Raw genomic sequence first — 27,644 nt, 5'->3', positions numbered from 1 at the left:
CGGCAGAAAACTGGGAGAGTGGTTACATGACTTCTTAAAAGACAGAAGCCAGGCGGTGGCGAAGGGGACAGTAATGGAAAGTGGATTGCTTCAGATATCTGTCTTGGGGCTGCTGTTGTTTACGGTTGCTCTCTCATACATGCTATCAGTTACGCAGGTAGCCACGCTGATTAGCTATGCTGACGGCACAAAAGTAATACAAGCAGCCGAGGAACCTTCGGATGATAATCTTCTCGAGAATGACTTATATAAAGGGGATGAGGAAAACAACATGCAATTTAATGAAGATAAATTCCAAGCCCTATGCTAACAGCTAGCTAATGCTCACGTGTCACAACAGCAATACTTTGGACCAAAAGGAGCGACAGTCCAGGGGGTCAAGTACAGTGTGTGATTTGGGGACTGGTATGAGCAACGGCGCCTCGTTTCACGTACATTTCACCAGGATGGTGGCTAGGTGCAAGTGAATGGCTGGGTGGATTCTGAGAACCTTCAGAACAAGGTATCAGGAAACTATGCTGGTTCTATGAAGGACATTTGTACTCAGCCGTCTGGACTATTTCTCTCAACTGTGGTCACCCAAAAGGATGAAACTGATAGCGGAATTGAAGAGAATGGTGAGTGGAAAGTCACGTAGGAATGTTAAGATTGTTGAGCTGTTGGTCTGAACTCACGTTTGCGACAATGGAACAGCTGAGCTACTGAGAGAGACCGAAACATATACAACTCTACTCGCCGCAACGAAGACAAAAGAGGTATGCAGTAATATACATATGGAAGATTCTGGAATGGTTGGCACGAAACCTTATAATCAGAAGCTATACTAACCCTCGAACTGAACACTACTCTTGCGCATTACGCTTCTCCGCTTCAGTAGACTCTTCTACATTATTTGGCTATAAAGTCTGGTCTGTCTCACATAGTCAATTCTGTTGACACTAATCTATTCTTTTCTAATAACTGGAAAGCTTACTTGCTATTGCTATGATACACCGTTTCAGCTCTTTCATTATTTATCATTATTATTATTATTATTAATATTATTATTATTATTATCATTATTATTATTATTATTATTATTATTATTATTATTATTATTATTATTATTAGTAGTAGTAGTAGTAGTAGTAGTAGTAGTAGTAGTAGTAGTAGTAGTAGTAGTAGTAGTAGTAGTATTTATTGTCTTGCACAGCTTCTAACGTTGGAGTTGCTCTACGGTGCCAGCTGTTCACTACCAGTGAACTAAGGTAACACCCCTTATTTTTCAAGCACCATCCGCAGTATTCGAGCAGTTCCAAGCAGTGCTGTTTTCTGCAAGTGCTCCACCCTTATTGCAGCCCCTATTTCTACCATGTACTTCTCAGGATTTTTACTCACTGTTCCCAGGGCTCCGACAATTATTGGTAGTACTATCATGTTTTTCATCGACCACAACTGCTTAACCTCTCATGCTAACCAGTCATATATATCGACTTTTCTTTCTTCTTTATCGCTTACCTTGTTGTTGTTGTTATTATTATTATTATCATTATTATTATTATTATTCCAGAGTTCGATGACTATTTCTTGAACCTTCGTTTGAAAAACAACAAACGGAACGTATGGTTTAAAGAATACTGGGAAGCGATGTTCAACTGTACAACAGATGAGAAATTAGCGTATGCTGGCCACAAGCAATGCAAAGGTAAATATTATACTTACTGTTATAACTAGTCACAAAACTGGCTTCTTTTAAGAGAAGCAAGTATCGTATATACAAAGGTGATGAATTGCAGAGCGTTAATGCGTGATCGATGAATTACTATATTTGTTATGAAAGATAATGCCTACTTGCTCGAGCAACACATAAAAAACGACCAAGAAAGAAGATAACATTTTTCTGCATTAATAACAACTGGAATTTGGCATGTACATCATCGCAAATGAGCATTTTCAGGTGGCCTGTGTTTGGTTATGTATGGAAGATGCGGCTTGTCAAACGGCGAAAAATGTGTTTGCCTGGTTTTTTTAATACTTGAGGAAGAGCCCGGGTTGCTTACCCACACGTCTACCTCATACTGCACAATCAGTGATATTGACCTCTGAACAGGTTGTGAATGAAGCGGTCACTAGAAATGGTCGGGAGTTGTTAATTTGGATTACATTTCCTCGTGACTCCCAAAACCAAGGCTTGTTCCAGAGCCGTGTACCACCGAGGAAGCGGAAACAACGACAATGAGATCATCGGTGTAAAGTAAAAGGGATCAGCATTACACATATAGAAGTGGTAGACACTTGAGACTTTTTTTGCCAACAATGTACAGGAAAGGCAAAGAAAGAGAGCAGTGACAACAGCAAAACTAGCAGTAACAATAGTATGCTGCTGTCTAGACAATACTGCCCTCGGTTGCCACTACTAGAACGGCTGAAAAGGTTTGCTCGCCCTCGAGAACAAAAGTGGATGGTCGCGTGGTCCTTCTTACTGACTACAACTTGTAGTGTACATTAGTTGCACTGACTCTAATGGTCATCTACCTCAGGTCACTCACTAACTCTTTCACTTTGTCTCCTGATCATGTGGATAACATTGGAGAACAAATAGGATTTCAGGGTTAGTATCAAGGGTAAAAAATAAATTAAATTAAAACTCCCAGTAAGAAATGCGACTATCTCAAGTGAAGGTAAATGTCCCTCTTGAAGAGGTTGTTTCTTTCATTCAACTAATAGAAGACTTCAGGCAAAACGGTGAGGAAGAGTTACTTACTTGGGAAGAGGAAATAGAACCAGAAAAAATATTTTTGCACTTTTGATTATTACATAAAATTAGCTTGTATAGAGGACACAGAAAAGCGTCATTCAATGTTCAACCCACAAAATGTTCTCTGGTGCCTTATAGACACACCAGGTTTCAATATGAGCACTGAAATGTGGGTAGAGACAGAATGCAAGAAAAAAGTCTTGAGAAGCTCTTCTCATCCCACTTAAATCGAAATTAAGTTCACAGTTCTTCGCAAAACAAAAGAACTAACAGAACTACTAAAATAGTTCAAGAAATAATGTCGAGAGATTGAGAATGAGGGTGGCTCTAATTTAGTGGAGCATTCAAATACGTAGCTAATGAATATGTCACAGGTGGGCCACACTAATAATGTGGAGCTTCATAGAAGAAATCAGAGATTTCTTACCGAATTCACCACCAAAGATATTCATAAGAACTAACGGATACACCAAGTTAAATGCGTTGGAACATTCGAATGTATGGTAAGCGGCTTTACTATGTTTGGATGTATGGTAAGAAGCTTGCTTTCCAACCACATAGTTCCGGGTTCAGTTCCACTGTGTGGCACCTTGGGCAAGTGTCTTTTACTCTAAATTCGAATCCGCCTGTGCATGGGTTACGCTTTCTCGAACAAATCGGCCCCAGGACTTATTCTTTGTAAGCCTAGTATTTACTCTATTGGTCCCGGAACCATGTGGTTGAGAAGCAAGCTTCTTACTACACACAGAGACATAGTAAAGAAAGCGGAATCAATAATCTCTCTTTCCATTTTGTTTTACTTGGCCTCTCCCTCATTTAATTTGTGTGAATTCCTCATTTCCACAGAAGGAAAAAAAAAGCAAGAAAAAAAGACAAATCAAAATGTTCATCATATGTTTATTATAATATTATTATATTTAGCCCCTTGTGGGCAGTAAAGAAATATATAATATTATTATATGTTTATCATATATTTATTAAGCCATTTTATTTTTGCTATTGAGTGTTTTTGTATAATTAGTTATAGCCTGTGTTTGATTTATGTCAAGTTTTTTAAAATCTTCAATTATTTATTAAATATCCTCACTGACACCTTTTTCGTTTTATAGAACTTCTTATTTCATATAACTTTATATAAATATCTCCACACGTTTGTAACCTCTCGCTTTTACTTTATTTCTGAAAGGTTTCCGCTAGTAGCAATAACAACAAAAACCAGCATTATAATTATCACCACCACTACTACCACCATCATCACTACTACTACTACTACTACTACTACTACTACTACACTACTACTACTACTACTACTACTACTACTACAGACCGTTGTTTTACTCTGCTGTTCCACTTCAGTAATTATTTTGCATTAAAGATCGCTTTGAATTTCTTGGCTTCGAGATCTAATGCCTAGCTTGACATCTCATGAGGAACAGATATTATGTATCATATATCTGTGATCTCAGCAATGGGAATTTCACTATAGAATACTATTCCTCTTCTTTTACAAACTCTGTAAAACATGAACGTTTAAAGTTTTGGTGTGGATATCTTGCTGTCAGACAGCGATATGAATTACCTTATAACTGAGTCGTGACCTATTGATATGTCTGGTGAATATCGAGAGAACATCCTATAAGATATTGATTTCACATTTTGATAAGAAGCTACTCATTCGTTAAGAAAAATGTAATCGATTGAATCGATTCTTGGATATGTCAGGTAATTATTTCAACTGGCTCAGAGGAATAAAATGCAAAATTGATACCAGTCAGGTTTAAACGTTGCGTAACTGAAGCAAATCGTTATAGAAATTTCCTGCAGTAATCAAGTGGCTGTTTTTGTTATTGCTTTTTTCTCTTACCATAAGTCAGCCCTAATCGAGCGAATCTCTCATAAGATTTCCATCAGTGACCAATATATACATTTTTGTTTTGCTTTTTTTCATCTGGGGATACGATATCCAATGTTATTTGTGTAGAATGTAACGTTAGAGAGAAAGAAAAGAGAGGGAGAGTGAGAGAGAAAGAAAAGAGAGGGAGAGTGAGAGAGAAAATGACAGACAGGTAGACAGGCAGAAATTGCTGTCGGTTCCTTTTTAACAGGTCAAGCCACCACATAGAAGGCTCTCTTCGTTTTCTAGTATCAAGCGTTTTCAGTGTTCCTAATTCCAGATGATTAAAATGGATCAAGAGAGAGAAAGAGAGACAGACAGAGATAGAGAAGGGACAGTTTCGTGCACTAATATGCAGACAGTTGTGTAATTAAGTTCACTTCGCAGTAAGGTGATTCTGGATATAACCTATCTACATGGCACCTTAGACTAGAGTATCTTTTCCTGTTGCGTTGGGTTGGTTGATGTTTGTCGATGCAATTTGGTCGACGGAAACTTTGTATAAATCCGTTGCTTATATGAACGTATGTACGTGCTCATTTAAATTCTTCCTCTGAAGATGGAGCTGATTTCTAACAAAGATACAAAACTCCATCACTGAAATGTAGATAATGAAAATAATGTTACATTTTAAACCTGAGTAAAGTCTTGTATAATTTTACTGTTCCGCTTACAGATAGTATTTGTAATGTGCGAATCAGTTGATTTCTGTCTATGTATGTATGTATGTATGTATGTATGTATGTATGTATGTACGTGTACCGTATAGTATAGTTTGTAGTAATGTATGTATATAAGTATAGCAAAGCATTGTGAAATATTCAAAGTTAAGATTGAAATTGTTCAAAAGCCAATACAATGCTAATAGAATATATTAGTGTAAACTGAAGTAAGGAAAATAGAACAACATTTTGTACTTTACTTTACATTTCTGTATTTAGAGATTAATTATCCTTCAAGAGAAAATGGGAATGGTGTTGAGCCGCCATCTTTTGCTCAGAAGTATGGAAAGAGGGGGAATTTGTGATATGCGCAGAATAGTATTGTTTTAATAGCCAATCCACCGCATTTATCTTACTTCTGCTCTTGGTCGAAGATTTCAGCATTGTTATAAAAATGGGCTGTTTAGATCTTCGAAATACCTAAGTTACACTTTGTTATCTTGACGGTAACCGTAACATTCTGCCTGTAAGCATTTCTCCTCATGTTTTTGAATGATCTGTTTATCTGTTTGTGTTCCTTGATGCGGTTATGTAGCTTTCGAGCGGTGTTTCCGATACAAGAACTGTCACTTTTACTGCTGATTACGTACGTCCTCGAAAACATAGCTACGTGTTTAACGGGGCAGTTAACCAGTGTGCATATTTAGTTACTGTTTGGTTGTCGATTTTCAAACAGGAATATCCTCAAGGAGGTCCCGGTGTGTTCAAACTCAATGTTTAAACGTTCTCTATTGACCATTTGTTGAACTGTAGCAGCGGTTCTATTGTTGAAATATAGCGAGTCTTAAGAAACACGTTCCATCACTGGGAGTGTGGTTCTTCCTTCAGTGTGTACGAACTTCTCGACGTTTGAGGAAAGCTGATGGACATGTTACTTCGTAGATCCCTTTGAAATTGTTTGGTGTTGACAGCTTTATCAGTTGCTTCGTTGCATTTGTTACACATCCGAGAAATTTCATTTTGTACATAAGCGTCCTTGATTCTGGTAGGAACGGCCGATAAGTAGTCCACGAATAGGTTCCTCTTGGCCACTTTTCCAAACAATTGGGGTAGACAGATCCCTTCTCTGTAATATAGAGTTGTGAATCAAGCCGAAGGGAGGGACCAGGTTTTGTCAGATTTTCAATCCGGTACTTAATGTAGTTGTCAATGTTGTTGAATTTCTGATATATGTTGACAGGAGATGCATGAATAGCAAGTGCTATGTGCCCTACTTAGCTAGTTTTGTTAGTCCATATAGGCGATAGTCAGCAAGTCTCATCATTGACGAGCTAGAGATCTAATTGAATACCATACAATTACACTAGTGAGATGTGTGACTTTGTATTCGTGGCTATATAATATTTACCGGTTTAAAACCGCCGTTCTAATAAAATGTGTAATTTAGTTATTCAATAAATATGTATAATTGTTTAAAATACACCGAACTGAAATAAGTACTGATGTGGATATGATCGATTGAAAGATTTGTACGCAATACCCGGCATGGCAGCAATTTAATAGCTTAAACCAACACAAGTATATCCTCAGAAACACTGATGCCATAATATTGGAAGCATTTTTCTATTTTTCTTTATTTTCTAACTCATAATCTCTCTCTTACTCTCTCTGTTGCAGGCGACGAAAGCCTTGACAGGGTCAGCTACCAACAGGAAGGATTGGTGCAATTTGTTATTGATTCCGTCTATTCATTGGCACATGCTGTTGAAAATATGATTAAAGAAAAATGTAATGGCCAAGTGAAATTGTGCCGAGCCAGCCGCAATTTACCCGGAGAAGAACTGTTACGTCATATCCGGAATGTAACTTTTCAAGGTAAGATCAAAAATAAATGAACGTGTGTAAAATAGAGACTCACAAAATACCGTATGTTTTCTCTTTTTTTTTTTTTCTTTTGTGAGTGTAGTGATACATAGTTGGTGACGGTGGAGGAGGAGGGAGAGAAGAAGACGAAGAAGAAAAAGGAAATAAGTAACTATTTCTTATATCTGGATTTTTCTTATATCGTGTGAAAACAGAAACAAGTTAGTGATGTTAAAGTTCATGCTAAACCGAGAATAAAAACATGTTTATGATGGGATGTTGTTTGAGGAAAAGAACGATCGATCATGAAATAGGAGAAACATTTCGTGCAACACGAAGGATTCGGGCTACAACGAGTAATAGATACAGAAAAGAAGAAGAAAAGAAAATGTCTGCAGGAACTAGTGTCGGTCTGCGTCAACAAAAATTGTTTTTATTATCTGCTCACCATTACATAAGCCCCCGAATCAGTTAGCATATTTATGGTCCATGTTACTAAATCATATCCACTTACGACCGACAGATGTCTCTACATGTACTATGAGATGTAATGTTTGGAAATATTTACGTGCAACACTAAATCCCTGTGGAGTCGCAATGGCCCAGTGGTTAAGGCAGCGGACTCGCGATCGTAGGATCGCGGTTTCGATTCTTGCGTTGTGAGTGCTTATTGAGCGAAAACACTTAAAGTTTTCACGAAACTCCAGCAGGGGGTAGTGGCAAATCCTGGTGTACTCTTTTTACAACTTTCTCTCACTCTTTCTTCCTGTTTCTGTTGTACCTTATTTCAAATACATTCTGTGTCACGCTGAATCTCCCCGAGAAATACGTTAAGGGTGCACGTGTCTGTGGAGTACTCAGCCATTTACACGTTAATTTCACAAGCAGAATGTTCCGTTCATCGGATCAACTGGAACCCTCGTCGTCGTAACCGTCGACTGCCACGATAAAATCACTAACTTGATATCAAATACACACACACACACACACACACACACATATATATATATATATATATATATATATATCACGTTCACATACACACCTCAATACAAACCTCAATAATAATTTCCCATCTCAATTATTGCTTATTAATTAGCAGCCTATTAATTGGATGTCTGGAACATGATTTATTTTACCATTGGGAATACATTCGAATGGATAATATTCACACAAGCACAAATGTATGCACGCTCCTTCGCGCGCACACACACACTCACACACACACCCCACACACACACACATGAACACTCATATAACAACTCATATACATATTGAAACATGGACATGTATGCATAAACATTCCCATGCCAAAACGCAGATAGACATACATATACTTACACATACAAATACACATACACAGACTCGCAAACAATTATATGCATATAGTTGTACTTGCGTCATCATTTGTTAATAGATGACCAACGAATCTAATAATGTCCATCTAATTTCCCCCTCAATTGTGGCTCCTTTGATGATCGTACATCACAACTCAGAATATAGAAATTAGTTCGTAAAACAAACATATAAATATTTGGTTAGGGAGGCCAGTAATAATTCTACGTGCATATCTTATTTCTCTGTCGTCCTGATATTACCGCGTGTACTTCTCCTTTATATCATCAGCCTCTTCTACAACAGTATCGATATCAATGTGAGCGAAGGATAATGTTGTGTACCATTTTTATAACTTTGTTATTACTCTTCCTCAAAGCGACTACTGGTTTGTTCTTTCTTCCTTTGAACTGACATTGAATATAGTATAGCGGGCCGTGGACAATTCCATGGAAAATACGCAAGACTCACAAACACACTACATGTCTAAGCTGTCTCAGTTGATGTGTGTTTAGTATGGATTCGATTCATTCTAACGTTGGTTTGACGGAGAATTTCTGTGTAATCTTAACTTCATCTTCTGAAAACACTGAGCATTAAATCCCTCCATAATTTTAATGCACCAGTTGGAAGTGATCTATGTCCCATATGCACACAGGAGAATGGAAATTCAGACTTCCTGGTAGTCTAGAATCTCGATATAGAGACAGCTTGTCGTTCAGAGAATCTCTCCGTTCTGATTCATCCAAAAAAAGACCTTTTTGAGCCACTCTAACTTCTCCTTCACTATTTAGTCGTAGGCAATGTTGCTGCCTAGAGTATCGCTAGATGTCGCTGTTGAGCTAAGTCGGAGGAAGAGTTGTGGTGAAGTTCATAATTTACAGATGAGCCAGTTTACTTGGCATTAATTTTCTTGACTACTCTTTCATAAACTATAACTGCTTATAAAAGACGATAGCCAGTACAGTTTGTGGAATTTGATCTACAAGAGTACAGTCATGAATATATAAGAGTAAAATGCATATCAATGCTATTTTCGTCTGGACTTGGTGGTGACCTGATACTGAAAAGTTTCCTGACGAGTTGAAAGCTAGTGGTGACTTTCGCGTCTCTTTCCTTTTCCTGTGTAACATTATGTTCACACGCATGAGGAAATTATTTAAGAGAAGGAGAACCAGCTCACTTTTTTTATTTGAGTTTCATTTTTACAGTGAACGATTAAGATTTCCGTCCCATAATAATAACTAGACCTATCATATTTGTATGAAGCTGGCGGACTATAGATTCGAAATTGAGTGAACATTAAACTATGCAGACATATCCTCCAGAAGTTCCATAGTAAAAGTCATTGACCGATACATAGATGTAATTAACAGGCTATGATGTTGCTCTTGCTTTTCTCTTGTAGCTGTCTTCTAATGAGGATTACGTCACATATAATCCTATATGTATATTGGAATATGGTCATGTCGGTACAAATATGCACATTCAAACACAGCGATACAATACATATACACACATCTAAAGACATACATGCATGTATACAAACATATAATTATACATATACATGCATACTTATACACATGAATACTCGTGTTTACATATAGACACGCTAGTCGAAGGCGTTAACACACAGATACACACAAACATAAGTTCACACACACAGACATACATGCACTAATTAAATACAGTATATTTTTGTAACAGATAACGTTGCTTCATTACTGTAAAAGTGCGCGGTTCTGCTGTGACATCTTTAATCTATTGTCGTGATATCAAGACAATAAAAATAAGAGCGCAATACGCTAAACATGCTATAATGAACTGATTATTCAATTACCTAAGAGTTAAAACTAAATGAGTAAACAAAATAACATACAACAAGATGAGATTTCGTGTAACACTGAAATTTATCCATAATCAAATAAAGAAAAATACAATTCTGAAATGCCTCAGTCTACTTAATTGCTAACAGCTACCACACGGTAGAGAAGACTGTATCGTTCCAAACAGCGTCAGTACGGTTGACGTGAAGAGAAAGACATAGCAATTTCAACCGCAAATTAAGTAAGGGTTTCTAATGCTTTTCATGAAAAAAGGCTGAAGACCCTTTAATTAACAAGGATCTGTTGCCGTGGGAACATGCATCTGGTATATGCTCGATATTACGGAAACTTGAGTTAAATACAGGGCCGAGAGATAATACAAATTATTGGACTTCTATCAAGTATTTAGTTAAAAAGATAATCATGTAGTGATAAACTAGCCTTATGGATGTGTAATTGGTATAAAATCCCTGTGGAGGCGCAATGGCCCAGTGGTTAGGACAGCGGACTCGCGATCGTAGGATCGCTGTTTCTATTCTGGTGTTGTGAGTGTTTATTGACTGAAAACACCTAAAGCTCTACGAGGCTCCGGCAGGGGGTGGTAGCAAACCTTGCTGTACTCTTTCACCACAACTTTCTCTCACTCTTTCTTCCTGTTTCTGTTGTACCTGTATTTCAAAGGGCCAGCCTTGTCACACTCTGTGTGATACTGAGAACTGCATTAAGGGTACACGTGTCTGTGGAGTGCTCAGCCACTTGCACGTTAGATTTCATGAGCAGGCTGTTCCGTTGATCGGATCAACTGGAAGCCACGTCGTCGCAACCGACATAGTACTGGAAAAGTAATCTTCATATATGACTAACAGAAACACTTCAGTACAGAGGAATATCTCAGTGAAGACTTTGCTTTGCATGCGTCAAACAAGATTCGGGTATTTCTTCAGTAAACATTTACACATAGCATCGTTACATATGTTTCAGTGATAATTATACAGCTGAAATACGTTCTCTGTACTTAGGTAATTATTAAATCAGCACTTCATCAGAGTTCCCATTAAAAATAAATGAAACGTTTGTCATGAGTCCCTTTTTTATGTAGCAGCTCAGTATATCGAGTGTCCACACTTAGAAACATGACACCAGGCTGTCAATTTTTGCATTAATATTTCAAGACAGAAAAATCATTATCAACTTAGTACATAAAGATCTCATTAAGAGCAGGAAATGTTTTGTAAAGATGTTTATAGCTAGACAGACTGTAATGGGTGATGCAAGACAAATATGCGATACGACACGGCATACGAGCAGAAACTCAGACAGTCAAATTCTTATTTTTCTCATAAACATAGGCATAAAACTTTAAATATATTCACAGGCACATACAATATACACATTCATATAGATAACAGATACACACATATATTTATAAATCCATGTATAAGCACACAAGCAAACACGCACATATTCAAGCACATGCACTCACACACACACGCATATGTTAATGTACTCATGCACACATACAGAGACATATACACAAATATATGTTTATACTTATATTTATAGCAACATATGAACATACATAAGCACTTATATTGGTGTTTATCTACGCCTATGTGTTTCTACACAAGTATATGTGTATCTGAATGTTGGCAACACTCTCCCCGTATGTGTGTGGGTATATATGTGTATTCCTAATATATATATATATATATATATATTACATATACCGGGAAGCTTTATGAAAATAAACAAAAGACGAAGGCAGGTGGAAAACAAACGAACAATTGTATTAGTATGGCGCTCAGGAAAATATAAATAAACAAGTCTTTAAAACGTTTCGAGCCTACGCTCTTCAACAGAAAGATACACAGAGAGAGAAAAACACAGAAAGAAGGAGAGAAAAAAGATGCGTGCAGTAGCTAACGAATCAACATGGATATATATCTCTTATTATAAAAGGCAGATTTTATCTGCCTCCCTTTGGGAGTTATACAAATCTACAATATAGGATTTCTTCAATTACAATTTACCTAGCAGTTTTGAGAGTACAATGCATCGCGTCATGCCAGGTCCAGTTTTTAAAATTTAAACTCCAATTAAGCAAAATTTACAGAAAACTCACATTCTGGTGTGTGTGTCAAATGCTTTTCTTAGTCTGGTTTACAGCACACGCAAACGCACACACACAGTGGGCAGCGAATAAAATGAAAGTAATTTACTTACTGTAGTGAGTGATTCTTTCACTCTGCCTCCCACTTCCTCTTTCAACACATAGACACGCAAATATATAAATAAAATTGTAAGCTAACGTGCGTGTGTGAGTGTGTGTGTGTGTGCGCGCGTGTGTGTGTGTGAGGGTGCGCGTGTGTGTGTGTGTGTGTGTGCGTGTGCGTGAGTGTGTGACAGGAAAGTTTTTTACGACGAATATAAGTAGCAGAAAGATAAGACAGTAAGGTGTGATTTGAGGGAGATTTGGCTGCTATTTCTACCATGTCTAGCTGCCATGTAGGGGTCTCCCTCATAGGCTCATACATACATATATACATAGATAAGACAGTAAGGTGTGATTTGGGGGAAATTTGGCTGCTATTTCTACCAGGTCTAGCTACCATGTAGAGGTCCTCCTCATTGGCTCATATATATATACATACATAAGACAGTAAGGTGTGATTTGAGGGAGATTTGGCTGCTGTTTCTACCAGGTCTGTTAGGCCTTCTCATGTAAACTCAAGCTTTCTCATGACTTGAACATAAGACAAAGCAGAGAATGTATTCTTTTATTCTTCTGCTTTTTCCAGCCATTGGTCTGTGGCCATGCTGGGGCAATGCTTGAAGAATTGTAGTTTAATGAATCAACTCCAGTTTATTTTGTAAGCATTGTACTTATTCTATCTGTTTCCTTTGTCAAACCACTAGGTGACAGGGATGTAAACAAACCAACATTCGTTGTCAAGCAGTGGTGGAGGACAATCACAAGCACAGACACGCACACACACACACATACATGCATACCATATACACACATACATACATACATACATACATATATATATTATGTGTGTATATATATTGCAGCGTGGAAGGTGTTTGTAAGCCATTTAAGAAACACACAAAAACCGTTACATTCACTTCAACATTTAAATTTCATTTGCCAAAATATTTTCGTCGCTTTGAGACCGCGACCTGTTCACTGACAAAATATCGTGCTACAGTGCGCGTCTCAAAGCGACGAAAATATTTTGACAAATTAAATTTAAATGTTGAAGTGAATCTAACGGTTTTTGTGTGTTTCTTAAATGGCTTATAAACACCTTCAACGCTGCAACTGTTTTCGTTCCAGCACACGATCTCAGATCAAGTCACTTGCTATGCAAGTACATCTCTGTAACTATTTATATATTTACTAGCAGTATCGCCCGGCGTTGCTCGGGTTTGTAAGGGAAATAATTATATAACCATTTTTAGAGATGTAAAGTATAATAGCCATCTCAATATGGCTAACCACAAAGGGGGAGGGGTGTTACTGTAGCTTTTTACGTTCTGAGATTTAATAATAAATTTTAGAGAGTTACTTCCCTTATATATGTCAAAATGGATTAAAAATGGGAAAAATTGATGGTAATTTTTTTTTTAAATCGTAGACTCATCGTAGACGCGCGCTAATACCCAGACGGTCTCGATATGAATCACGACTATAAATAACCCGGTTTTTGGTTAAACTGCACCGCAAAATGTGGGAGTAGTTAGGAATCTAAATCGTAGGAGACAGACACACAACCTCACTTTTATATATAAATTTCCTCTATTTACATAATATTGAGGTCTCTTCTTTCTTTTGTTATCTTACTGTTTTTACCAATATACATATATATATATATATAAATATATAAATAGTTACAGAGATGTACTTGCATAGCAAGTGACTTGATCTGAGATCGTGTGCTGAACGAAAACAGTTGCAGCGTTGAAGGTGTTTATAAGCCATTTAAGAACACACAAAAACCGTTAGATTCACTTCAACATTTAAATTTAATTTGTCAAAATATTTTCGTCGCTTTGAGACCGCGACCTGTTAGCACGATATTTTTGTCAGTGAACAGGTCGCGGTCTCAAAGCGACGAAAATATTTTGGCAAATGAAATTTAAATGTTGAAGTGAATGTAACGGTTTTTGTGTGTTTTTCTTAAATGGCTTACAACACCTTCCACGCTGCAATATATATATACACACATATATATATATGTATGTATGTATGTATGTATGTATGTATGTGTGTATATGTGTATGCATGTATGTGTGTGTGTGTGCGTGTCTGTGCTTGTGATTGTCCTCCACCACTGCTTGACAACGAATGTTGGTTTGTTTACATCCCTGTCACCTAGTGGTTTGACAAAGGAAACAGATAGAATAAGTACAATGCTTACAAAAATAAAACTGGAGTTGATTCATTAAACTACAATTCTTCAAGGCATTGCCCCAGCATGGCCACAGACCAATGGCTGGAAAAAGCAGAAGAATAAAAGAATACATTCTCTGCTTTGGTCTTATGTTCAAGTCATGAGAAAGCTTGAGTTTACATGAGAAGGCCTAACAGACCTGGTAGAAACAGCAGCCAAATCTCCCTCAATCACACCTTACTGTCTTATGTATGTATATATATATGAGCCAATGAGGAGGACCTCTACATGGTAGCTAGACCTGTAGAAATAGCAGCCAAATTTCCCCCAAATCACACCTTACTGTCTTATCTATGTATATATGTATGTATGAGCCTATGAGGGAGACCCCTACATGGCAGCTAGACATGGTAGAAATAGCAGCCAAATCTCCCTCAAATCACACCTTACTGTCTTATCTTTCTGCTACTTATATTCGTCGTAAAAAACTTTCCTGTCACACACTCACGCACACGCACACACACACACACACACACACGCGCACCCTCACACACACGCGCGCGCACACACACACACACTCACACACACGCACGTTAGCTTACAATTTTATTTATATATTTGCGTGTCTATGTGTTGAAAGAGGAAGTGGGAGGCAGAGTGAAAGAATCACTCACTACAGTAAGTAAATTACTTTCATTTTATTCGCTGCCCACTGTGTGTGTGCGTTTGCGTGTGCTGTAAACCAGACTAAGAAAAGCATTTGACACACACACCAGAATGTGAGTTTTCTGTAAATTTTGCTTAATTGGAGTTTAAATTTTAAAAACTGGACCTGGCATGACGCGATGCATTGTACTCTCAAAACTGCTAGGTAAATTGTAATTGAAGAAATCCTATATTGTAGATTTGTATAACTCCCAAAGGGAGGCAGATAAAATCTGCCTTTTATAATAAGAGATATATATATATATATATGTATATTGGTAAAAACAGTAAGATAACAAAAGAAAGAAAGAGACCTCAATATTATGTAAATAGAGGAAATCTTTATATATAAAAGTGAGGTTGTGTGTCTGTCTCCTACGATTTAGATTCCTAACTACTCCCACATTTTGCGGTGCAGTTTAACCAAAACCGGGTATCTTATAGTCGTGATTCATATCGAGACCGTCTGGGTATTAGCGCGCGTCTACGATGAGTCTACGATTTAAAAAAAAAATTACCATCATTTTTCCCATTTTTAATCCATTTTTGACATATATAAGGGAAGTAACTCTCTAAATTTATTATTAAATCTCAGAACGTAAAAGCTACAGTAACACCCCCTCCCCCTTTGTGGTTAGCCATATTGAGATGGCTATTATACTTTACATCTCTAAAAATGGTTATATAATTATTTCCCTTACAAACCCGAGCAACGCCGGGCGATACTGCTAGTGCATATATATAAATATATACCCATATATGTGTGTACGTGTAATTTTTTTATGCATATTATGTGTATTTGTCTATATAGACACACACACACACACATATACATATGCATGTATGTATATATGCATATGTATGTCTATATGTGTGTGTGAGTATTTTCTTTTATTCTTTTATTTGTTTCAGTCATTTGACTGCGGCCATGCTGGAACGCCGCCTTTAGTCGAACACATCGATCCCTAGGACTTATTCTTTCTAAGCTTAATACTTATTCTATTGATCACTTTTGCCGAACCGATAAGTTACGGGGACGTAAGCACACTAACATCGGTTGTCATGCAGTGATGTGGCGACAGACACTGGATAGATAAAACGGAGAAATGGTACACAAATACAAATGTTAATAACAGGTGTCTTTCAACTAAGGACGAATTTAATTAAGCTGGCATGTGTGGAAGTGAAGCCTTATGGCAGGGATATAAGAGATGACAGGCATGGGAAGGAATATAGATGTTGCACGGATGGTAGTCGAACCAAGAAAGAAAGGTCAGGCTAGGCCGAACTCTAGTCACGTGGAAGGAGGGGAGAGAGGTAGAGGCAGAGGGACAGAAGAATTAGGGAGGAACGAGAAAAAACGAAAAGGGACATGTGGCAATTCGAATGCCACTACGCAAACAGATGGGGATAAAATTTCTCTCTCTCTCTCTCTCTCCCTTTCTCTCTCTCTCTCTCTCTCTCTCTCTCTCTCTCTATCGTTTCTTGAAGCCATAGTAAAATTCTTAAACAGTAATATCACAAATAATTAAACAAAGCACTTTTGAAGTAATATTTCAATATCGTGTAAGATGGCGAGCTGATAGAATCGTTGACACAGCGGTAGAAATGCTAAACGGTATTTCGTCCGCTTTCAAGTTGTGAGTTCAAAATTGGTCGAGGTCAACTTTACCTTTCGTCTTGTCAGGGTCGATAAAATAAGTACCAGTTGATCACTGGGGGTCGATGTAATCAATTTACCCCCTCCGTCGTAGTTGCTGGTCTTGGGCCAAAATTGAAGCCAATATTGTCGTTATTTTTTTTTATTCTTAATAATCTGTCTGCATTGCTATCACTTTCTATCACACGCTGATTTCCGAAACCCAAAGATATATTTTGATGTTAAAGTTACACAAACACACATACACAACAGACACGATAATAAAATATGTGTTTCAATACAAACAAGGGATTCAGTACAAAAAAAAAATAAAATGAAAATTATTTCTTCATGAGAAATTTATATTTAATATTGAGGAAACAAATGTTCTTTTCATCAGTTGTTACCGCAAAGTATTCTAACAACCAGAGGACACTCCTGCAAAAGAGGAAAGAAGTCAAAACAACTCTTAACTGTGATGTTAGAAGCTGAGAAATTATATTCCTTGTTATTGGACGATAAAAGATTCAAGAAGCTTCAACAACGTAAATTATCTTTGAAGTAAATATGATGCCAACAGAAATGAAATGGGTGACAAGAGAATCGTTTGCCACTTGGTTGATTGAACTGGACAAATCACATTAGTTTCAAATCTTGACACAAGTCCAGCAATTTCGCGGGAAGTGGACGTATGTTGATTATCTCGACTAAAGTGGTCAACTGGTACTTATTTTATCGACGCCGAAAGGGTGAACGCAAAGATGATCCCGGCGGAATTTGAACTCAGAACGTTAAGTCAGAAGAAATGCCGCTAAGCAATCTTTTCCTACGAGATCCTGTCAGCTTGCTGCCTTGAATAGATACAGTTAAGGAGCTCAAATGCAGCTATAAAAGATGTTCGATGGGCTCTAAGCTTTGAGACATCTATTGTGGATGGTTTCTTGATAAAATAACATGAGGTGACTGCGAGATAGTCGAAATAATAATAATAATAAGAAGAAGAAGAAGAAGAAGAAGAAGAAGAAGAAGAAGAAGAAGAAGAAGAAGAAGAAGAAGAAGAAGAAGAAGAAGGAGGAGGAGGAGGAGGAGGAGAGAAGAAGAAGAAGAAGAAGAAGAAGAAGAAGAAGAAGAAGAAGAAGAAGAAGAAGAAGAAGAAGAGAAGAAGAAGAAGAAGAAGAAGAAGAAGAAGAAGAAGACGACGACGACACGTCAGCTGAGCATAGAATTACTTTGTTAGAAGCATATTCTGTTATTAAAAAAGTATGGGCAATTATTTTTCCTTCTACTTATGAAGTATCAGACGCCGGTGTTGCAGCATGTCGCTGGACTCAATCCAAAAAATGGATTTCTTCCTTTTAACCGGACGCCGATGTATCCCATTAACTGATTACTTTTGTGTATCACTGCATGACTTAGCGTTCCATTACTCTTTATGACTCTTCTTCCTTATTACGCCGCATTTCACTATATTTTAGCAATATCCAAAATTTCAAAATGAAACAAAATGGATGGGGGAAAATCATGAAATACCATAAATGAAAACAACGTATCAGAGTATATGTTATATCTTACTTGTATATTGAACAAATATTATTTGCTATATACTATATTTTATATAAGAAATATACATGCATATAATATATATACACATATACATTCATTCACACACATATGAGGAATTTATATATATATATATATATATATAATATATATATATATTAAAGTTAATACAAACATGAAAACACGAAGAGAAAACACAACGCGAGGACGTGGAACAAATATAGTATTATTGGACGCTCAGGAAGGAAGGGAAGAAGGAGGGTTTTACGTTTCGAGCGGAGCTCTTCGTCAGAAACATAGGAAAAGGAAAGATCCCGAGAAGGGAAGACGGAGGAAAAAAATCGCCAACGGTACACACACACACACACACATATATATATATCTATATATATATATATATATATATATGAAAGAAGGTTTGAAAATGCAATTTTAAAAGATGTTTATTTACTTTACCGGTTTCACTCTTTAGAAAAAGATTGTCAAAAGTAACTTATTTTGTGACAACCAATAATTAACACAACCAAACTTCCACATGTTACTTTTGACAATCTTTTTATAAAGAGTGAAACCGGTAAAGTAAATAAACATCTTTTAAAATTGCATTTTCAAACCTTCTTTCGTATATATTTCCACTCGTGCGGTACCTTACAGCTCCACTTTGTTATATATATGCACAACGGGCTTTCAGTTTCAGTTTCCATCTATCAAATCTACATACAAGGCTATAGTCACTCTGAGGAGCCAAGCACGAGAACTGAACCTGGAGCCATATGGTTGGGAAGGAAGTTTATTACCGCACAGCCACGCCTGCGCCTATATGTATATATATATATAAATGTTCGTCTTTTTATAACGTTAAATACACAAACAATTTAATGTTTAACTGAAGAATTACTACTTTTTAGTAGAGCAGATATATATTTCTACAAGTAAAAGAGTTATCTGCGACTTCGAAGTTTGGATTTGCTCACTGCCATCAAAACATAATCTACAAGCTGGCTGTGGACAGGTGTACCATTTTTGAGAAAAAAACCAGCGTTCCCATACTCTCTCCACAACACTAATATCAAGAAATCTTTCTGTGAATGTGTCCTGGGCATTACTGTCAGCGGCGATTTGCACTGGACAAAGCACATCTCTAAAATTGTCAGATGGCCCAGGGTGTCTAGGCATCACTCAGTAAGACCTTTGTCAGCAGCTCTACAGCTATCTATTTAAGTTTGTATATGGTTATGGTGCGGCCACACTTGGAATTTACGTCACCAGTTTGGAACCCCAATCTTACTCAGGATATCGACCTCCTGGAAACTGTTCAGAGACGTACTGCCAAGCGAATCCCATCCATCAGGCATCTACCACATTCTGAACGTCTTGCTTCCCTGGGTATGGATACATTTAGTCTCCGACTTTTGGCAACTGACTTGGTAAACACCCACAAAATTACTAACCATTGTGCAAACAACAACCTCAAGCACCTTTTTTAATTCTGTGTGTCTAACACACGTGGGTATGCCTACAAAGCCAAAGAACAGCACAGCTCCCATGAGTTTCGGAAACATTTTTTCACACTCAAAATTGCTGAAGCATGGAATAAACTACCTGCATCATTTATTAGCTGCCGAGACATTGCATCCTTTAAAAGCTCCATGCTTCATTGAAATTCGCCAATACTACACTTGATATTCCCCCACTCCATACGCATGCACACATATATATCATGACTCATACATTGTTCACTTTCCTGACTCTTGTACAGAATTCTATGCACTGTACAAACACCTTTGATGAGTTATAGTGCATCTGAGCACTATGTACAATAATTTCATTATCATTACCATATAAAGATAAAGCGGCGTGCTGGCAGACTCATTAACACGCTGGACGGAATGCTTGGTGGTATTGCGCCCGTCGCTACGTTCTAAGTTCAAATTCCGCTGAGGTCGACTTTGCTTTTCATCCTTTCAGGGTCGATAAATTAAGTACCAGTGAAACATGCATACATACATATGTTTATGTATGTATGTATGTATGTATGTATGTATGTATGTATGTATGTATGTATGTATGTATGTATGTATGTATGTATGTATGTATGTATGCATGCATGCATGCATGCATGCATATATTTTTACATGCACGCTCATACACTATATTTGTGTGCTTTTGTTTGCTAGTGAACCACTGTATGTGTCAACATATCGCTTAGTGTTACTTATACAAATCATTGCTGCTGGGGAAATATTAGACGAAATACTTGCAAAAGTCAACAGTAGAAATGTGAGTGCATGCTTTTAGCGATTGATTGTGGTTCGATGATTTTCAGAGATAATTAATTCTGAGCTATCGAAAATTTCCAATCGACACTGTTTAGTCATAATCCTCTGTTCAACAGTTGCTCACTTCACTCGCTGACGTGTTGTTGCCTGATTCTCTCTCAATTAAATTTGCAAGCGCTAATCCTATTTATTTTCAGGTTCCTAATTCTTACAACCGAAGGCAAACAGACAGTTTGGATTCAGAATGTCTGCTTCTGATAAGTTCTTAATCGCCTGAGATGTCATTATTTTTATTAAATAGATACGTTAATAGAGTAATTGGCTAATTGCTTTACTCCTGCATACTTTAATTTATTTGATTTCTTACGTCTTTAAGTGTTGTTTATCAAGCTTGTTCGAGACTCCCTAAGAACAATGACTTTCTGGTTGTGACCTTCTCTTTTTTCACACATATGTGAATTAGCACTACATTATCTGGTATGTGTTTCTACTTTTAAGAAGGGGGTTTTTAATTTGAGGGCGATTTGGCTGCAATTAGTGTCTTATAGGTTCATATACAATTGACGTGTTACTTATTTCATAAACATCATCATATAGCTGATTACGAAAAGAAATCTGTCCGAAATTTTTGACGCTGATAGGTTTCTATCTTCATATCTTCCCTGTAAAGTTTATAACCAACGAACACACGCATTCCTTTACAAAATTTCGGAAAAAAATTTGGCATTTTTTTTACGTTTTAGTCTGGGCAGGAAGACTACCTCTTCTGATCCTTTATATTTTCAAAACTGATTTGGAGGAAGAGAAGAAATTACCTTCAAACAAATTGATTCAGGAGAGACACCCAAAACATAAAGTAGGGATGTTAAACCAAGCGAGGGATTGTCTTCCCCTCAGGAACTCAGTACACAAAGAATAGGCACTCTCAGTACGTAGAGAGGTGAGACAAGGTATTTTCTATGCTCAGGTGACTTTGCTTGTTCGTCAACTAGAAAAAGGAGCTGTATTTTAAACACAGAATCAGTGTCGTTCTACTGAGTAACATGACAGGCGGATTTCCAGTCAAAACGATCGGCTGTTCATATGCTATTTTTCGTGTAGCGTTGAAGTTATTATGGACGTATTATATTTTAAATGCTTTAGATCACCTAACTGTAAATTGGTACCACAGAATAGGAACAATTTCAAACTCTACAGAGAGGAAAAATAATGAGTGTTTCGTTAGCTTCCTGCAGTGTTGCTCTTAAAAACACACTCACATACATTTTTGCACACATAATTGCAATATATATATATATATATATATATATATATATATATATATATTTGAAAAGCCCACTAGACTGGGAGAAAGCGCTAATCCGAATGATATGATATGATATATATGTAAAAAATGTAATATATAAATAAATATCTACAAATATGAACCATCTTATCTGATTACCTCATTTTTTCTAATATATATATATATATATATATATATATATATATATATATATATATATATATATATATATATATATATATATATATATATACATATATATATATATATATGTGTGTGTGTGTGTGTGGTGTGTGTGTGTGTGTGTGTATTGTGTATTTGTATATATATATATATATATATATATATATATCCACATATGTATATATACATATATATATACATATATATATATATGTATATACGCATATATATATATATATATGTATATATACATATGTATATATAGACATACATATATAAATGTATGCATATTATGTGCATGTGTGTGTTTGTGTGTACTCATTAAAATTGCCTTTAGTAATTCAGGCGCCCACATAGCCACGTAGCCACGTGCATTTTTAGTTTTTGATACAGAGTTATGCTAGAAATATGTATAGTGTATTATTGAGTGTGTCAGTGAAATAGACTTATTTCACAATATCTCAACAAAATCTAAATTAATGATTTTATTTATTGTGAGGAGTTCAGTTGTATATATTTCTTGCATAGTTTCAAATTGGATCAAATGAGTTGCTCGTCTCTTGGGTAGCAGATCGCAAATCAAACAGAAAAAGTTTTTTTCCGATAACACTGAATAAGAAGCTGTGGACCAAACCGATCAGTCTATATACAATGGAATAATATAGTACAGCCGAGCCCAGACTATGAAATCTTTCATACTAACATTGTTTTTCCATTTCGATCTGCAATTTCCTTGCTGTTTTCTGAGAAGGCCAAGAACGTAAACACAAAATATTCACTTTTTGACACGGCCAAGCGCCACCTTACGGCTAACTCTTAGCTAAGCTGAAAATTTCCATCTTCTCTCATTGCGTTTCTCTGCAGTCAAAATTAAGTGAGCTTCTCTTGGTCCATTTAGTAATGCAGTACAATCATGTTTAAATGTTTAATATCTGGGGGAAACTTACCTGGCATGCTTCAAGTGTTTTCTGATTATTATTCGAAATGCAGAAACGGTAAATGAGAGTTTTGTATTATTAAGTCATAACCTAATCTTATAAATCAGTTTTGGCGTAACAATTAGCAAAATCAAGAATATTTGTATCAGGCAAGCTGTGTAGTAAATTTATTTACCACACAGATTTGATAGCAAACAAGCCTATGGCTGAGGCAACTGTAGGTCAAGAAAGTTCTTATTAAAAAGAAAACACTTTCGGAAAAAGTGGCTAATCTTTGTTAATTACTGGCTGATAAACGACGGCGTGTCTGATTCATAGAGAAATGCTTCACATAAATATTGTATTTTTTATCAACATAAAATTGTGCGTGAGTGTGTGTCTATGAGTGTGTCTGTGTGTTAGTGTTAGTGTGTGTGTGTTAGTGTGTGTGTGCGCGCGCGTGCGTGTGCGGGTGTGTCTGTGTGTGTGTGTGTGTGAATTTATTCGTATGTGGTGTGTTATTCGAAAACAAATTACAATACCCAGAAAATCATGTATATATTATTAGTCTTCATCTAACTGTTGCTCCAATATTTTTATCGATCTGTACAGCTTCAGTGTATTTCATTTAAATCTGTGATATTCGTAAATAAATATTAAGAATATTTCAGAAATCATTAAGGCGACAAGCTCGCCGAATCGTTATCACGCCAGATAAAATACTTAGCGGTATTTTGTCCGTCTTTACGTTCTGAGTTCAAATTCCACCGAAGTCGACTTTACCTTTCATCCTTTCGGGATCGATAAAATACGAGGTGGTATCAAAATCTTCCCGGCCTATTTATATTTAATCAAAAACTAACTTATTATTTAAGTTTTGACATCGTTTCCTTCGAAAAAAATCCCTTGGCGCAGAAAACACCGGTCCCAGTATTCCTGCTACTTTTGGAACCTGACCTAGAAGTTCTTTTGCGTTAGGAGTCGAGGGCCTTCTGTGATTCGCTCTGGACTTCGACGACGTTGTTAAACCGGCGACCCCTGAGCTGCCTTTTCATTTTGGGAAAGAGATGGAAGTCCACGGGTGCTAAATGTGGCGAATAGGGTGAGTGCGGAAGTTATGCCATGTTGTTTTTGGCAAGAAACTACTCACGAGTGAGGAGAGCTCGGTGACAGGGTGCATTGTCGGTGTGAAGAATCCATTTCTTCATGCTCCACAGATCTGGTTACTTTCACTGAATGTCCTCTCTCAAACGCTTCAAAACATCGCAGTAGAACGCTCGAATGAGGTTCTGGTCCTGGGGGACCATTTCTCGATGTATAATACCGCGGATGTCGAAAACAACGATGAGCATGCTCTTCATTGAGCTGCGGCTCTGCCATGTCTTCTTCAGTCGTGAAGATGAAGGCCTCTTCCATTGTGATGACAACTTCTTCGTCTCAGGCTCGTACCCATAGACCCATCTCTCGTCATTGATGATGACCTTCGATGTAAAAGATGGGTCATCAGTGGCACGCTGACTGAGATCTTTCCAGCCTTCGACGCGACTTTCTTTCAGCTCAGTAGTCAACAGGCGAGGGACAAACTTGGGAAGACACGCCGCATGTTCAATCCAGACATTAGGATTGCCTGCAAAGACTCATACGACAGACCAACTACATCAACGATGTCGTTGATTGTCTTCCGGCGATTCTCATGCACAGGCTGATGAATTTTCTCCAAAATTCCAGGGATGACGCTCGTGGCAGGTCTTCCAGATCGCTCATCATCTTCCAGGGACGTTCTTCAGCTTTGAAGCACCTGTGTCACTCGAAACATTGCGTGCGATCCATTGCCTCGTTGCCGTAAGCTTGCCGAAACATGCTCAATATTTCCGTAGCAGACTTCCCAAGTTTAGCGTAAAATTTCACGTTGGCTCTTTGTTCTAATTTATTGTCCATGAAAGCAATCACAGACTACAGCATACACGTGATTACAAAAACACAGCGCTGTCACTCGGTACACTGCCTTATGGGGGTTACTGCTAGCTCTCATTACACACGCAACCGTGTGCTTCCATCTGTTGGCGCGCAACAGAACTAGTCCGAGAACTTTTGATACTGTCTCGTAAGCACTAGTTGAGCTGTAGGGGTAGATGTTATCGACTTACTCCCTCATCCAAAATTGCTGGCCTTGTGCCAGGATTTGAAATCAGTATTTCAGAAACCGTTAAAGCTTTGTCGCTCTTCTTTCACATGGTTTCAACTACGTCTACTTCAAATGACAACACGTTCAATTGCGTTTAAATATGAAAGAAAAATTGTGGCGTTTTTCTGGAAACAGGAAATATAATAGAAGTAAATGAGTTCAGACAATCGCTACTTGTTGGTCCAACAGATGAACTTAAATTTTGTTTAAAGTCTTAGTATCCTTGAAAAAAGGTAACAAAATTACTTTCATCTGCTAATTTGTAAATTTGTAAATTTCCATGTAGATAACTACATGGAAATTTACAAATTTCTACAAGTAGTCAATGATAAATGCAAACCAGAAGCGCAAGAAAGAGTTGATATGACAACAGCAAAATCATCCTTTAGTGAATTGAAAGAAATGATCTTCCTGATTGTTTCTGAAAGCTATCAGAAATATATTTTTGTAGCGTTTACTTTGTAAGAATTACGACTATAAGTCGCTCCATACAATTCCTAATCGACGTCAAGAAGTGTCTAAATTTAAAAGAACCTTCAAGAATTCCACTATATTGCTTTGAGATAAGCACCCCCATGAAACTTCTTTGTAATTTAAATCCACCATGACTGTATAATAAGAATTTTGAAGGTTACAATATCTGCTGAGGTTGGTAAAGGAGAAAACATATTCATTGTGATAATCCTTAGAATTCCTGCTGATTTACCATTTCACTTCAAAATACTCCATATCGCCATATGCTAAGGTTTCGCAATGGACGTGAATGTAGCGCAAGGCCGAATGTTGAAAGTAGCCGAGGAGTATTTGGAAAGGACCTGCTCTCCTCATGAAAAGCAATTCATTGGTTGCTTAAGGGTTGAAAGTGAGAAAACTTTTCATGTCAATGCTCAAGGTAAAAAAAAAGAAAACTTATAAAATAAAAAAATAAAAAATAAGAAATAAGTAGAAATAAGTGGAAATTTTACTGGTGAGTGTGTTACATTATAAGGCACAAAAAGAAAATGACTCTCCCGAGACACAACAGAATATGCTTCAACACACGAACTCATATAAAGAATCTTGCAAACCAAATCCAAAAACGAATTATAATGGTGGTTTTAGTTTTTCACGGCGCCTTTCGCTAAGAATTGTTTCTCTGTGTTTTGCAGTTGGTAAGTATCTATTGAACAATGTATATTTGTTACAAGGAATATAAGCGTAGGGTTTCAAATAAGATATTTATGCAGAATTACCATAACGATTCATTTTTTTTTTTAATAATCAAATTCTGTTTATTTCTAGAACAACACCGGATATCTTACTGCCATATATATATATATAACTTTTTTTTAATTTATAATCCATTGCAGGTATCGCTGATGAAACAGTAGAATTTAATGAAAAAGGCGATGGACCAGGTCGCTATGATGTTTACCAATATCAAAGAGATGATATTGAATATAAATATATTAGGATTGGAGAATGGACGGGCAGGTAAGAAATATATCATTGAAGTTAATACTGTTGTGTTTATTTAGCTCATCGTCAGTTATGATAGAAAAGAGGTCTACGTTTAAACATATTCGCAAATATACATTATTTACATTATTTACATTTGACGGATATTTGTCCTCATATTGTTTGTTGTTAACACAACGTTTCGGTTGATATACCCTCCAGCCTTCATCAGGTGTCTTGGCGATATTTCGAACCTGGGTTCTCATTCCTAAGGTATTTTTCGATGTTGTTGTTGTTGTTGTTGTTGTTGTTGTTGTTGTTATCCAGGTCACTGCCTATGTAGAACTGTATATTCGCAAATGGACTACTTTTATTTACTCAGACATAGATTACCTAGGATTGCAACAGTAAATATGACAACCTATATATAAAACTGTAGGTCTAGAATCCCTGTCTCCTCACTAACTACCAGTGTGTCTTCCGTAGAGTCAGATCCACTGGAGCTCTCTCTTATATCACTCACCGGTGGGTTCTTGTTCTGAAGATGTCCTGCAATAACGATGTTTTTCCTCAAGGGGTTCGCAACTGTACCTGATATGCAAATTTCTTTTAAAACTAACCATCTATGGGTCCCATCCATTTGTCACCTTTTGGACCAGAAGCTTTCTCTCATATCGCATTATTGCGGCATTTTTTGACGGAGTTCTTTCTGCTCTACTCTCAATTAACTCTTGTGTTCT

General features: G+C 37.0%; 1 protein-coding gene across 1 annotated transcript in view; it reads left to right on the top strand.

Annotated features, from left to right (window-relative positions):
* LOC115209555 (metabotropic glutamate receptor 8-like) overlaps positions 1–27,644 on the top strand; it is a 654,788-nt gene that overhangs the window by 604,019 nt on the left and 23,125 nt on the right. The window contains exons 5-7 of the mRNA XM_036501466.1: positions 1,550–1,684; positions 6,971–7,168; positions 26,817–26,940. Coding sequence (XP_036357359.1) covers positions 1,550–1,684; positions 6,971–7,168; positions 26,817–26,940 — 457 coding nt within the window. The remainder of the gene's footprint in view (positions 1–1,549; positions 1,685–6,970; positions 7,169–26,816; positions 26,941–27,644) is intronic.

This window comes from Octopus sinensis, linkage group LG3 (assembly GCF_006345805.1).
Source record: "Octopus sinensis linkage group LG3, ASM634580v1, whole genome shotgun sequence".
Classification (NCBI taxonomy): domain Eukaryota; kingdom Metazoa; phylum Mollusca; class Cephalopoda; order Octopoda; family Octopodidae; genus Octopus; species Octopus sinensis.
This window is presented reverse-complemented; position numbering and strand designations above follow the sequence as displayed.